At 47.9% G+C, this 14,884-nt stretch overlaps 4 protein-coding genes across 4 annotated transcripts; all 4 read left to right on the top strand.

Annotated features, from left to right (window-relative positions):
- Positions 1–253: 253 nt before the first annotated feature.
- Positions 254–1,231, top strand: ABOM_010894 (Rtr1/RPAP2 family protein phosphatase; the record flags this gene model as incomplete). Its single annotated transcript, XM_022538022.1, has 1 exon — positions 254–1,231. The coding sequence occupies one exon, from the start codon at positions 254–256 to the stop codon at positions 1,229–1,231; it is 978 nt and encodes a 325-aa protein (XP_022384481.1).
- Positions 1,232–2,124: 893 nt separating this feature from the next.
- Positions 2,125–5,408, top strand: ABOM_010893 (mitochondrial 37S ribosomal bS1m domain-containing protein; the record flags this gene model as incomplete). Its single annotated transcript, XM_022538021.1, has 6 exons — positions 2,125–2,146; positions 2,196–2,247; positions 2,319–2,451; positions 2,520–2,810; positions 2,864–3,358; positions 3,936–5,408. The coding sequence occupies 6 exons, from the start codon at positions 2,125–2,127 to the stop codon at positions 5,406–5,408; spliced, it is 2,466 nt and encodes an 821-aa protein (XP_022384478.1).
- An 849-nt stretch (positions 5,409–6,257) lies between these two features.
- tor (putative TOR pathway phosphatidylinositol 3-kinase TorA) lies at positions 6,258–13,541 on the top strand (the record flags this gene model as incomplete). Its single annotated transcript, XM_022538020.1, has 3 exons — positions 6,258–6,384; positions 6,444–13,081; positions 13,152–13,541. The coding sequence occupies 3 exons, from the start codon at positions 6,258–6,260 to the stop codon at positions 13,539–13,541; spliced, it is 7,155 nt and encodes a 2,384-aa protein (XP_022384479.1).
- Positions 13,542–14,101: 560 nt separating this feature from the next.
- Positions 14,102–14,581, top strand: ABOM_010891 (uncharacterized protein; the record flags this gene model as incomplete). Its single annotated transcript, XM_022538019.1, has 1 exon — positions 14,102–14,581. The coding sequence occupies one exon, from the start codon at positions 14,102–14,104 to the stop codon at positions 14,579–14,581; it is 480 nt and encodes a 159-aa protein (XP_022384477.1).
- Between the last annotated feature and the right edge of the window lie 303 nt (positions 14,582–14,884).

Below are 14,884 nucleotides of genomic sequence, written 5' to 3'. Positions count from 1 at the left end.
GCTAACATGGCGGTCAGATTATGTCTCATCTGGCACCATTTTTTGTATCAATTTACCATCCAACCGATTTTCTTTCCTTTGGGGTGGGCTTTAATTCATCCTACTAAGGGAGTGGCATCCGATCCGTCGTCATGGGTTTGATTTGAATCTGGGGTTTGCCTCCCGACCCGGAAGCACCACTTCACTTTCACAACCCTCTCATGTCCAACCATTTTGCTGTCCCTCCACACCACTGACAGAATTACCTTACAAAATGTCCGCCAGTCGGTCCAGTTTGAAGACCTCCCTTCCTTCGGCTCATGCTGCTTCCACACAGGCTCCGTCCAGCATGCGCCGTGCGCCACCAAAGTCCAATATGTCGCGCCAGCAAAATGGACAGCCCACGAACAAGCCAAACGCTGATCCACGTCACCTTGCCATAGCGTTACATCACGCGCATCGTATTCAGGCTCAAAAAGATACGGAATCTCTTATCTTGGATCGCATTCTCGAACTCGTCACGTTTCCGTCTTCGCCTTCAGCAGATCCTGCTTCTCCGTCACCAGAAGATGCCCAGGCTTTCAAATCAGCTTTGATACCCTTCCAGCCAACAGACTATGATAATTTGATTCAAGAGCGGAATATTGAGGGCCTCTGTGGATACGGTCTATGTCCTCGCGAGCACCGTAAGGACGGCTCTCGTGGGGCTTATCGCATAACGTGGGGTGCTAAAGGTAGTGGTCCCGGTGGCCGGGGACGGGATATGAACATAGTTCCTCGTGAGAAGCTTGAGATGTGGTGTTCGGATGAGTGCGCTGAAAGAGCTTTGTATATACGAGTACAGTTAGCCGAGGAGCCGGTATGGGAAAGGCGTGCCGATGACGCCCGAGGCAAGAATCTTCTCTTGCTTGAGGAAGGGAGAGCAATGACACAGGGAGGGAAAGGTAAGGCGAAAAGCTCTGCCACGGTAGGGGAAGTTACTGCTCAATTGGACTATTTGCACATGAGCAGAACGCCAGGTTCGAGCAACCTAGCAGGTGACATGTCCAAACTCTCTGTTCGTGATGTTGCTCACTCCCATGAGCTCGCCTTGGAACGCGGAGATGCAAACCTGGCATTACGGGCCGGGCGAGTAGATGTTCGGATCCAGGAGAAGGACGATATAGCGTATGAGCACGTCACAGCACCGGAGATGCGCCCAGGAGACAACAAAGGAGGATCCATTGAAGGCTACATGCCTCAAGAATTTTAAGTGACGAAAGGGAGCATTCTCTGTCATATACCATTGGAATTGTGACCTATACAGATTGAGCGTTAGCAAAGTTGATGATACCCAAGCTGTCAAGTAGATATACTCCTAGGCAAATGGAATACACTGTTTTAGTGAAGCCACTAGCGTTTCTTGACATATCCTCGTTATTTCTATATGGTCAAACGCCGGTCATCGTTAAAGCAACGGACGAGCTTCGTAGACTTAAGAAGTGTTCCTACCAGTTAAACACGGATTTTGGGATATGCCGCGTCTACACAGGATACTGGTATTACTAACACTGCGAACTTTGCGGAACCTCCTACACAGTATAGCAACTGTACAGTGGTAGAAACAATTGCCCCTTATTTGTCAAGTCGTAGACGTAAGCAGCTGAATTTATATTAGTTAATGTTCTGTGAACTTAGAATGCCGAACTCCGATTTAGTTGCAACGACATTTATTGTTCTTCGGGGGTAATGTATCCAGGAACTGCTAATCTCCACCAAGTTTGGGATCGTAGCTTTGACTCATATATGTACAAATAAACTGTCGTGGACCTTGGTAGTATACTGGCGGCGTAAACAGCCGGACTTACTGTTGACTCCGCTTAAAAACCCGTCATTCCGGTACAAGTTGACGCAAATCATAGCCAGGTACATTTGTCATCACCTGAGGTACTCAAATGCCCTATCATATTTAGACGATAACTGCGCTGGTGGACCATGGTGGGGGACAAATACGGAGTAATGGCGTTAAGGAGGGGTACGTCCGTTCTACTCAATACTATATAAAGACAGACGTTCCTCGCTCAACGTCTGTTGCTGCTGTAAACCTAAGCCTGAGATAATAAAACAAACTTAAAAACTACAATAAAAACAACTGCAACTGCAACCATGGTGAAAGTGCTCTTGACTGGTATGCCATCCAACCCTATCATGAGTACAATTCTGACATACATCTCTAGGCGGCAGCGGATTCATTGCAGCTCATATTATCGACATCCTGCTGCAGCGTGGGTGAGTGTTATAAATTTTGACTGTCAATCACCTGGGGTGAATCGCGCTGACTCTGATCCGTCCCTGGTTAGATATGAGACGGTAGTGACAGTTAGATCTGAAGAAAAGGGAGAAAAAATTCTTAACGCTCACCCCAATACCCCGAAGGAGAAACTTTCATATGTTATTGTCAAAGACGTCGCAGAAGAAGGCGCATTCGACGAAGTGAGTTCCATCGCTCATCCTTTCGCACCTCCCGACCATAGTAGTGCTAAAGCATCATTGCTGTCTAGGCCGTCAAATCTAACCCACCCTTCGACTATGTCCTCCATACTGCCTCTCCTTTCCATTATAATGTTTCAGACCCGGTGAAAGATTTCCTGGACCCAGCAATCAAAGGGACAACAGGTATCCTGAAGGCAATTAAAGCCTACGCCCCATCAGTGAAGCGTGTCGTGGTTACATCCTCTTTTGCTGCAATTGTCAATGTCAAGGAACACCCTAAGGTCTACAGTGAAGAGAACTGGAACCCTGTGACCTGGGAGGAAGCGATGGACCCTTCCCAAACCTACAGAGCCAGCAAGGTAAGACAAAACTACTGTATTGGTGTTACACATGCTGATAAGGATATGTGAAGACATTTGCCGAGAAGGCCGCGTGGGATTTTGTTGAGAAGGAGAATCCAAACTTTGACATTGCGACGATAAATCCTCCTCTTGTTCTGGGGCCTGTTGTGCCTTATCTGAATTCCCTAGATGCCGTCAATACTTCGAACAGCCGTATTAGCAACTTGGTTCGTGGTAACAACAAGGACGGACTACTTCCAACTGGAACTTTCCTTTGGGTAGATGTTCATGACGTTGCATTGGCCCACGTAAGAGCAATTGAGGTTTCAGAAGCAGGTGGACAAAGATTTTTCCTTGTCTCTGGCTCTTATGCGAATAAAGATCTTGCAGATATCATCCGCGAGTCATATCCTCAACTCGAGGAAAAGCTGCCCCCTAAGGATTCCGCTAGTGATATGCCAGCCAGCGTCTATGGCTATAACAACAAGAGGTCTATTGATGTATTAGGCATCCAGTACCGGTCATTGAAGGAGTCGGTTGTCGATACAGTCAAATCATTGTTGGAGGTTGGCGCATAATCCTTATAGACTAGTATAGAGTTCGTCGAAATGCTTCAATTACAGTGATATGACCTGATTCTATACAAGGCCCAGGCAGCCTACCGGATGTCTTACTAAACTCTTCTAAAATGTAACACCTATATGTTGAAGCAGCCGCCCATGAGAAGGCGAGCTTACCTCTCACGGTGAATGTAAACAATTCACACTCTTCCTATACAGCATCTTAGTTAGGATATATACAGAGTAAGTAGATCAGTTCTGTCGCATCTAACAAAATGCATCGATAAACGAGTTGATTGATGGAGTAAGAACGGAGGCTTGAACTGTGTAAGTACTAAGGCTGTCACGTGCTCTAAATTCGTCTCCCTTTGTAGGTAGCGGCCATGGTTCTGGTTATTCTTAATCAAAAACATCGGGTCTGATTTTCCAAAAGCAAGCACATGAAGTATACGTAAAGACAGCCTTCTAATAATGGCAGGGAAGCGTAAGAACAAGGAACAATCTATTTGGCAAAGGTTGTATATGGAACTGCACTTGGTGCTGCTGCGGTTGACCGGACCCGATAGGCTTGGCACGCGGCTAGTCTACGCGACCAACTTTTCTTCTCCAGCATACTCCGGAGGAAGAGCCACCAAGACGTCGCAATTGCCCATTGAACGCCATGGCAACAGCCAGGCTATCTCCCACAGCAAACCTGCTGCGGAAGTCTCGTCTATTCGCGCTCCCGCAAGCATTAAAACCACCTCAGGATCCGCCCACCTCAAAGGTCGTCTTCGAGTCCGACACCGCAACCCTTCCTCATCCTACCCGAGCGTCCATTGTTACCCCGGCATCATCGCTAGCAAGAGGAGACTGGGGTCTCAAGAGATCATTGCCTGCAAAATCCACGTCTGCTAAATCATCCAGGCCTGTTGTGAGGGTGAACGCTCTCGACACATTTGAACATGTTACCGATTTCGAGTCTGCGGCCGACCACACGGTGACCCTTGAGAAATTCCAGGAACTCCATATGCCTCTCTCTTTACCTTCGAAAGTCAACTACGCAACTAGTATTGTTCCTAGGCACCAGAGCCCCTTCGAGTCGTATGTGGACAACACACACACTAGCAAAGGCCTTGAAGAGACCGGCGCCAAACAATTTAGGCACTCCGGGCCCTGGCTGGCTGGACAGACGGAGGCCGAATTCAGTGCTTACCTGAAGAAAGTGCGGAGCAATAAGCCAGAGCTTTTGCAAAAACTCCGCCAACTCTTCTCCGAAAAGCGAACTGCCGAGCGGAGAAAGCAAGCTCAAGATAACGGAGAGGACCTGGAAGCGCTTGAGCCTGTAAAGGTTACGGAGGAGGAGTTCCAGACCTACCTCAAGTCATTACGTACAGATCCATTCTCCCTTGGCCCTGTGGTCTTTGAGCTATTGGACCTGCCCTCGCCCCCGGCCGTACCGAGCGACCGAATTGGTCACAAATACTACCAATCACCTGGAACCAAGCTGTCTTCGGCAGAATACGCTGTATCCGGTCCTCCGAAGACTCACCCTTCTGCCGGACTGTCATACACACGGTCGCATGCTTTAATCTACAATCACCCCAGGTTTGGTCCTCAGGCATATCAGCGTCCAGTGGAGGCCCGTATCTTGCGGCCAAAGGGTAGGTTCAAGGGCAGAACCTCCAAGGCTATTGCGGGTGTTGGTGGTATTGCTGTGGAGGACTTGAATGCCATGACTTTCGTGGAACAGGGCTCTCCTCCTGGCCTAGCCTACTTCGACGTATCTATCCCCGGTGGTGCCAAGTACTGGGTCACTCCTATCCGAGCTTCGGTTGATTCGGAGGGTAGAATTGGCTTGGCATCCTACAGAGCAAGTGCCACTGCTAAGGCTCCCTACAACATTGAGGATTACAAGAAACCCTCCCTGACAACCATTTCTGATGTTGCTCGTGGTGATCAGCGTGTCGTCCCGAGACTGGACAGGCACAAGCCACGTTTTAGGCCTTCGGGAGAACCACAGCATACCACCGAGGACATCGCCAAAAACCTGATGAAGACTCTTAGCTCCTCATGAGAGAGTACCACCAACTATTCTCAATTTTTTACATGGTTTTGGGCAGAGAGAACAGTTGGTTGTACGATTAGACCATTGGACGATAAATGTAAAATTATTTCCGTGCCTCTTCGATTTGTGTTATAAAGCATGCCATTAGTATTATATTCTTTCTGTGAAAATTTAAATTCTCAAATCAATTCTTATGAATTGTAATACGCCGATCCATACTCCAAAGGTTGCCGTTGCTTACGATTTAGTCACCCAGAATTGCACAAGCTAGGAGACTTAAGTCTCTCATATAAGGACTTTGTGCATCATAAACTACGACAGGGTCTCATGACACCGTAGCATGTGATTTTGAGGAATATCGGGCACCAAAATCCTGCAACTGGGTGTGTGTAAACATTTTTATTCAATGCAAGGCTGGCAAAAGGTGGACGAGGGGAAACGAGCACAAACTAGTGTTGGCTCCATACATATCATGAGACAACCACATTTACAAGAGGAAAACCCGATGGGGCAAGGTAGTATATCTAGATAGACGCAATAAGTACGGGTGAACCGGTGTGTATATCCGATTTGATATCTGATATCAAAGATTGGATGTATTTGAGGGTATAGTCGCAGCCAATATCCGAACTACTGCATATCCGAACTACTGCATGAATAAGGCACAACGGCAAGCCAAGAAGATGCCCCAGGCCAGAAGCGGCTTGGCCCGTGCATAACCCGGAAGGCCCTCAAACCGCACCTCCCACATCATTCACGACGCCCATCAACTGCTCTATATCTCATGCTCAACTCGTGTCATCGTACATGCCCTAGAGGTTGACTTCAAATGTCCACCCTGGGGTGTGCTACGCAAGTATGGCGCAAGCAGGTCCTATTACGGACGTCACTCAACGACTCTTCGTTGAGTTGAAGTCTAAGAATGAAGAAACGCGGGCGAGAGCTGCTTACGAGCTTTATGATAATGTCCTTGCTATCTCACGAGGTAACATCTGACTCCTGGCTGTATCTTGGGGGATGCTAACATCATTACCCTCACCATAGATTGGCCCCCAGAGAAATTTCTTGAATTTTATAATGCCGTCAGCCAGCGCATTGCACAACTTGTCGTTACAGGCAGCGACGCACATGAACGAATCGGTGGCCTACTAGCGCTGGATCGTCTGATAGATTTCGATGGAGTAGATGCTGCCCAGAAGACTACCCGATTTGCCAGTTATCTGCGAAGCGCTCTCCGCAGCAACGACAATGGAGTGTTGGTATACGCTGCTAAAGCTCTGGGCCGTTTGGCTAAACCGGGTGGAGCTCTTACTGCGGAGCTTGTTGAGAGTGAAATACAGTCGGCCTTAGAGTGGCTTCAGTCTGAAAGACAAGAAAGTCGACGAGTTGCTGCCGTACTCGTTATCCGTGAACTTGCTAAAGGGTCGCCCACACTTCTATACGGTTTTGTCCCCCAAATCTTCGAGCTCATCTGGGTTGCGCTTAGGGACCCGAAGGTGGTTATCCGAGAAACAGCCTCAGAGGCAGTCAGGGAATGCTTCGAAATCATCGCTGCAAGAGACTCTCAGGTTCGAAAGTCGTGGTTCGCACGGATTTATGAAGAAGCACTCCAGGGCTTGAAGTCTAACAATGTAGACTGGATTCACGGGTCACTACTAGTCCTCAAAGAGCTTCTTCTCAAAGGCGCGATGTTTATGAATGAACACTACAGGAATGCTTGTGAAATTGTTCTTCGTCTCAAAGATCATCGTGACCAAAAGATTCGCGCACAAGTCGTTCTGACAATCCCTATCCTTGCCTGCTATGCCCCAGTTGACTTTACAGAGACGTACCTTCATAGATTCATGGTCTACCTTCAAGCACAGCTGAAGAGGGACAAGGAACGCAATGAGGCATTCATTGCTATAGGAAAGATTGCCAACGCTGTCGGTGTGGCTATTGCGCAATACCTCGATGGGATCATCGTTTACATCAGGGAGGGCCTGGCCATGAAAGCAAGGAACCGTGCTGGTGTTAATGAAGCGCCAATGTTCGAATGCATCAGCATGTTGTCACTGGCTGTAGGACCGGCGCTCAACAACTACATGGAATCATTGCTAGACCCAATCTTCGCGTGCGGTTTAAGCGAATCATTAACTCAAGCTCTTTTTGATATGGCACATTTTATCCCACAAATTAAGCCTACTATCCAAGAAAAGCTCTTGGATATGCTGAGTCTGATTCTTAAAGGAGCCCCGTTTCGACCTTTGGGCTGCCCAGAGAGCAGATTGCCTCCTATTCCATCATTTGCGAAAGATTTCGCCCCTCAAGAGCTGCATACGGATGCAGAAATAGCACTAGCACTTCACACTCTGGGAAGCTTCGATTTCTCTGGTCACATACTCAACGAGTTTGTTCGTGATGTCGCCATCAACTATGTCGAGAATGACAACTCTGAAATTCGGAAAGCTTCAGCACTTACATGTTGCCAACTATTTGTTCATGATCCAATCATCAATCAGACTAGTAGTCACTCGATACAGGTCGTTAGTGAAGTCATTGACAAGCTTTTGACGGTTGGTGTTGGCGATCCCGACTCAGAGATCCGGCGTACAGTTTTGTGGTCCTTAGATCGCAAATTCGACCGTCATCTTGCACGACCAGAGAATATTCGTTGCTTGTTCCTTGCGGTTAATGATGAAGTCTTCTCTGTTAGAGAGGCTTCCATCTGCATCATTGGGCGCCTGTCAAGTGTCAACCCGGCCTACGTATTTCCGCCTCTTCGAAAACTACTCGTCAATCTTCTGACGGGGCTTGGATTTGCCAGCACGGCCCGCCAAAAAGAAGAGAGTGCTCAGCTCATCAGCTTGTTTGTCTCAAATGCAACAAAACTTATCAGGTCATATGTTGATCCTATGGTGACCACCTTGCTCCCAAAAGCGACTGATACTAACCCCGGTGTTGCTTCGACTACTTTGAAAGCTATCGGTGAACTTGCAAATGTCGGGGGAGGCGAGATGAAGTTGTACCTGCCACAGCTGATGCCTGTCATCTTGGATTCGTTGCAGGACCTCTCGTCCCATGCCAAGCGGGAGGCAGCTTTGCGTACGCTGGGCCAGCTAGCCAGCAACTCTGGTTACGTTATCGACCCGTATCTTGAATATCCGCACCTCCTTGCTGTGCTTATCAATATAATCAAGACGGAACAGACGGGTTCTCTACGGAAAGAGACAATAAAATTGCTGGGTATTCTTGGCGCTTTGGATCCGTACAAGTACCAGCAAATAAGTGAAACTGCGCCAGACATTCACCATATCAATGAAGTCCAAACTGTCTCCGATGTCGCTTTGATTATGCAGGGGCTCACTCCTTCCAATGAAGAGTACTACCCAACGGTGGTCATAAACACCTTGATGCAGAATATACTGCGCGAAAATTCCCTTGCCCAATACCATTCAGCGGTTATTGATGCCATCGTCACTATCTTCAAGACACTGGGATTGAAGTGCGTGCCATTTTTGGGACAAATAATCCCTGGCTTTATAGCCGTAATAAGAGGATCACCCCCCAGCCGCTTGGAGTCGTATTTTAACCAGATGGCAATATTAGTCAATATTGTGAGGCAGCACATCCGGGCCTTCCTCCCTGAGATTATTGAAGTTGTTCGCGATTTCTGGGATGCATCATATCAAGTTCAAGCCACGATATTATTGCTTGTGGAGGCCATTGCCAAGTCTTTAGAAGGTGAATTCAAGAAATACATGGCGGGCCTCATCCCCATGATGTTGGATACCCTGGACAAGGACAATACACCACGTCGACAGCCTTCAGAAAGAATACTTCACACTTTCTTAATATTTGGTACCAGTGGAGAGGAGTACATGCATTTAATTGTTCCGTCTATTGTGCGCCTTTTCGACAGAACTCAAAACCCACAGAGCCTTCGGAAGACCGCCATCGATAGTCTTACGAAACTCTCACGGCAAGTCAACGTATCTGACTTTGCTTCTTTGATGATTCATTCCCTGTCCCGCGTTGTTGCGGGCAACGATCGAATGCTGCGACAGGCCGCCATGGATTGTATCTGTGCTCTCATTTTCCAATTGGGCCAGGATTTCAGTCACTACATCCATCTTCTGAGCAAGGTTCTGAAACGTCACCAGATCACTCATGTTAATTATCATATTCTAGTGACAAAATTACAGAAAGGAGACCCACTTCCGCAGGATCTTAACCCTGATGAGAATTATGCAGCCCTAGCGGATGATACCAACTTTGCCGAAATTGGACAGAAGAAGATGGTTGTCAACCAGCAGCACTTGAAGAATGCTTGGGATGCCTCTCAAAAGTCGACGCGTGAGGACTGGCAGGAGTGGATACGTCGATTCAGTGTGGAACTTTTGAAGGAGTCTCCTTCTCCAGCCCTGCGTGCATGCGCCAGTCTAGCTGGTATTTACCAGCCATTAGCGAAAGATTTGTTCAATGCTGCCTTCGTATCCTGCTGGACTGAGTTGTATGACCAATACCAGGAAGAACTTGTTCGGTCGATCGAAAAGGCGCTCACGTCACCTAATATCCCTCCTGAAATCTTGCAGGTTTTGCTCAACCTCGCTGAGTTCATGGAGCACGACGACAAAGCTCTCCCCATTGACATCCGCACACTTGGCAAATACGCCGCCAAGTGTCACGCATTTGCTAAAGCGCTCCACTATAAAGAACTTGAGTTCGAACAAGATCAAAATTCGGGTGCAGTTGAGGCTTTGATTACCATCAACAACCAGCTTCAACAATCTGATGCTGCCATTGGTATTCTTCGGAAAGCCCAAGCTTATCGGGATGTAGAGCTCAAGGAAACATGGTTCGAAAAGCTTCAGCGCTGGGAGGAGGCCCTTGCTGCCTACAAGAGACGTGAGAAGATAGACCCGGATTCCTTTGGCGTCACAATGGGCAAAATGCGCTGTCTGCATGCCCTTGGCGAGTGGAAGATATTATCTGATCTTGCTCAAGAGAAGTGGAATCAGGCCTCATTGGAACATCGGAGAGCTATTGCTCCTCTAGCTGCTGCTGCTGCCTGGGGTCGTGGTCAATGGGAATTGATGGACTCCTACCTGGGTGTTATGAAAGAACAGTCACCCGACAGGTCATTCTTTGGTGCCATTCTTGCCATTCATCGCAACCAGTTTGAGGAGGCAACGATGTACATTGAAAAAGCGCGGAATGGACTCGACACCGAACTTTCAGCATTGCTTGGTGAATCATATAACCGTGCTTACAATGTCGTCGTCCGCGTTCAGATGCTCGCTGAACTCGAGGAAATTATTACATACAAGCAGAACATCGGTGATCCAGAGAAGCAGGATTCCATGCGTCAAACATGGAACAAACGATTACTTGGCTGCCAACAAAATGTTGAAGTATGGCAGCGCATGCTCAAGGTTAGAGCACTTGTCACCTCCCCTCGGGAAAACCTTGACATGTGGATTAAATTCGCCAATCTTTGTCGCAAATCCAATCGAATGGGGCTTGCTGAGCGGTCTCTAGCATCGCTGGAGACTGTTGTCTCTGATAACAATGGTACCCGGGCTGTTGCCCCTCCAGAGGTCACATATGCTCGCTTGAAGTTCAGCTGGGCTACTGGGCGACAGCGTGAAGCTCTTCAGATGCTCAAGGAGTTCACTACAAGTCTCACCGAAGACTTCACGAGATTCAATGCTCTCATGATCTCACAGTCAGAGCACAATGGCATTAATGGCGTTAACGGCATCCAAGATACAAACCATGGAGATATCATGGGTCTACGGGAACGTATTGGGGATGTGGCTAAGTTCAGAAGGCTCCTTGCTAAGAGTTACCTTAGGCAAGGCGAGTGGCAGACTGCTCTACAAAAGGGAGATTGGAAACCGGAGCACGTCCGTGAGGTTCTCAACGCATACTCTGCCGCTACGAAATACAACCGCGATTCTTACAAAGCTTGGCATTCGTGGGCATTGGCCAACTTTGAAGTCGTTACAACGATCGCAAGCCAAGCTAGCAAGGATGGCGCGACATTGGCCATGGTTCCTGGGCACATTGTAACAGAGCATGTGATACCGGCTATTCGTGGTTTCCTCAGATCCATATCATTGTCGTCAACCTCATCCTTGCAAGATACGCTAAGGTTACTTACACTCTGGTTTACTCACGGCGGCGATCAGGAAGTAAATGCCGTTGTTACGGAAGGTTTCACTGCAGTGAATATCGACACCTGGCTCGCGGTTACACCTCAACTCATTGCACGAATTAACCAGCCAAACATTCGGGTCCGAAGCGCTGTCCATCGACTACTTGCTGAGGTCGGTAAGGTCCACCCTCAGGCGCTTGTGTATCCGTTGACCGTTGCGATGAAATCAAATGTCGCTCGACGGTCGCAGTCCGCAAGTAGCATCATGGACAGTATGCGGCAACACAGTGCAAGACTGGTCGAGCAAGCAGATCTTGTAAGTCATGAATTGATTCGGGTTGCCGTTCTATGGCATGAGCTCTGGCACGAAGGCTTGGAAGAAGCTTCCCGCCTCTATTTCGGTGACCACAATGTCGAAGGAATGTTTGCAACTCTTGCACCACTCCATGAAATGCTTGATAAGGGGGCCGAAACGTTGCGTGAAGTATCCTTCGCACAGGCATTTGGTCGGGACCTTGCAGAGGCAAAGCACTACTGCATGCTATACCGTGAAACCGAAGAGATTGGTGACCTGAACCAAGCGTGGGATCTTTACTACACCGTGTTCCGGAAAATAAGCCGACAGCTTCCGCAATTGTCCACACTTGACTTGAAATATGTCTCACCTAAACTTAAAGACTGTGTGGACCTTGATCTTGCCGTTCCGGGCACCTACCAGAGTGGCCGACCAATCATCCGTATCATGAGTTTCGATCCTATACTTCATGTCCTTCAAACCAAGAAGCGTCCACGCAGGATGACCCTAAAGGGTAGCGATGGCAATTCATACATGTACGCACTGAAGGGACACGAAGATATTAGACAGGATGAGCGAGTCATGCAGCTTTTCGGCCTCGTGAATACGCTCCTCGATAATGACAGTGAGAGCTTCAAACGCCATCTTTCAGTGCAACGATTCCCAGCCATCCCATTGTCTCAGAGCTCTGGTATCCTGGGTTGGGTCTCGAACAGTGACACGCTGCACGCATTAATCAAAGAATACCGAGAGAGCCGCCGAATCCTCCTGAATATTGAACACCGTATCATGTTGCAAATGGCGCCAGATTATGACAACCTTACTCTCATGCAGAAAGTGGAAGTCTTTGGATATGCTATGGATAACACTACCGGAAAGGATCTGTACCGGGTTCTGTGGCTTAAGAGTAAAAGCTCAGAAGCGTGGTTGGAGCGACGAACAAATTACACTCGGTCCCTCGGTGTCATGTCAATGGTGGGTTACATCCTTGGTCTGGGTGATCGTCATCCATCCAACCTTCTTTTGGACCGGATTACTGGAAAGGTGGTTCACATTGATTTTGGCGATTGCTTCGAAGTTGCAATGCATCGGGAGAAGTATCCGGAAAGAGTTCCGTTCCGGTTGACTCGTATGTTGACCTTTGCCATGGAAGTCAGCAACATTGAAGGAAGCTACCGGATCACGTGCGAGGCTGTCATGCGTGTCCTGAGAGAGAACAAAGACTCACTGATGGCTGTTCTGGAAGCTGTAAGTTCTCAAAATTGTTCCCCGTATTGGTTCTACCGAATATTCGCATCTAACTTTTATTTTCTTGCAGTTTATTCATGATCCTTTGATCAACTGGCGTCTAGGAGTCCGTGAGTCGCCAGACAGGATGCCATTCTCGTCAGAGCGCCGGCAATCGATCATTGGTAATATCAACTCTGAACAGGGTGTCCAACCCAGCAACTTCTCCCGCCATCGACGGCCATCGATTCTTGAAGGCGGCATCCTTGATGCTCAAGAGGGCATACCTAACGAAGCCCGCGAAGCACAGAATGCACGCGCCTTACAAGTGCTAGCGCGAGTCAAGGAGAAGCTAACCGGCCGAGACTTCAAGCCCAGCGAGGAGCTCAATGTTAGTGATCAGGTTGATAAACTCCTTGCGCAGGCAACTAGCGTTGAGAACATTTGTCAGCACTGGATTGGATGGTGCAGTTTCTGGTGATCAATCAATATTGTTTTTCTTTGCGGTCTATGTCTTCAGGAGTATGACGGCGCAAGTTGCGATATGACGGATCTTGCATGACACGGGTTATTTTATATTTGAAGTTATTTTCGCCTGTAGAATTATTCTGTCCTATTGATTCCCGTTGCTATACTACGGATATGGGCAGTCGAGAGCTGTGTTCATAATAATATCTGACGTTTCATGCGACGATCTTCTGTACCTGAGTGAACCTGTCACAAACAGACTTAACATAATATGCCTACCGCCTAATTCCGGAAGATACTAAAATTGAAACCTTGAGCATCAGGCCGCGCTTTGGAGATGAACAAGTCTTGGAGATATACCAGGGCGTCAGACCATGATTGGATCGTCAACCGTTCGGGTTTAAGACTAGTAGTATGATGGACAGACAGTAGCGTGACTACCTTGACCTTAATCACATGACAGCCTTGTCATTGCTTTTCTATATAAACAGCTGATCAATTCTGACCATCTCGATATTACATGACAACAATTCTGGAGATATCAAACCCCAATCGTCCAAACTAAAAGAAGAAATGACTTGCCCAGGCCGGCCCACCACCAGTCGCTATAGTCCTGACCCCAACAACCACCCTGACCAAAAAGAATTATCCACCATTAACAGTAACTTAAACAGCGGCGCTGACGGTATCGCTCCCTATGTTATCGGCACCGATGGTGTCCTCCGAACTCTGACACCCGACTGCGACGTGATAGACGCCATCGGCCTTCCACCTCGACTGGTCAAAGCTTTTCTCGATCGGACTACATTTGACCAGAAAATAGAAGATATGTTTTGTGGAGCAGACGGAATGAAGGTGTGTCAAGAACAGTGGTGGAAGCCAGATCCATCGTTATTACCGCCGCCGATGACAGCGAAGGAAAAAGCACAGGCCGAGAAGGATTATGAGGAGAACAAGGAAATATTTCAGGAGAATATTAGAAAAAGGGAAAGTGGTGAGGTGAAACCGTGTGGGATTGTTATTCGGTCAGATTATGATATCAGTCCTAGGTAGAGAGTTACCTTTGGCAAGTTTATATTGCTGGAATAGTTCCAGGATAATAGCGTTAGTAATTACTCTGTAGGAGAAGTGGTAAATCCAATTCGACCCAGATGCACCTGCATGTTGACAACAGCATTCAGATTGTTTAAAACCTGATATTACTGTCCCTGGCAACACTGTTAGTCCAACCAATTTCTATTATCGGTTGTTGGCTTTGTCCCAATGCGGACTTTCCGGGGGCACGGCATTGCTGACGGTATATCCAACAGAGTGAGGCATTTTCCTATATCGACGTAGCATCGCAGATATTAGAGA

Source organism: Aspergillus bombycis (assembly GCF_001792695.1).
Source record: "Aspergillus bombycis strain NRRL26010 chromosome Unknown contig00132, whole genome shotgun sequence".
Lineage (NCBI taxonomy): Eukaryota > Fungi > Ascomycota > Eurotiomycetes > Eurotiales > Aspergillaceae > Aspergillus > Aspergillus bombycis.
This window is presented reverse-complemented; position numbering and strand designations above follow the sequence as displayed.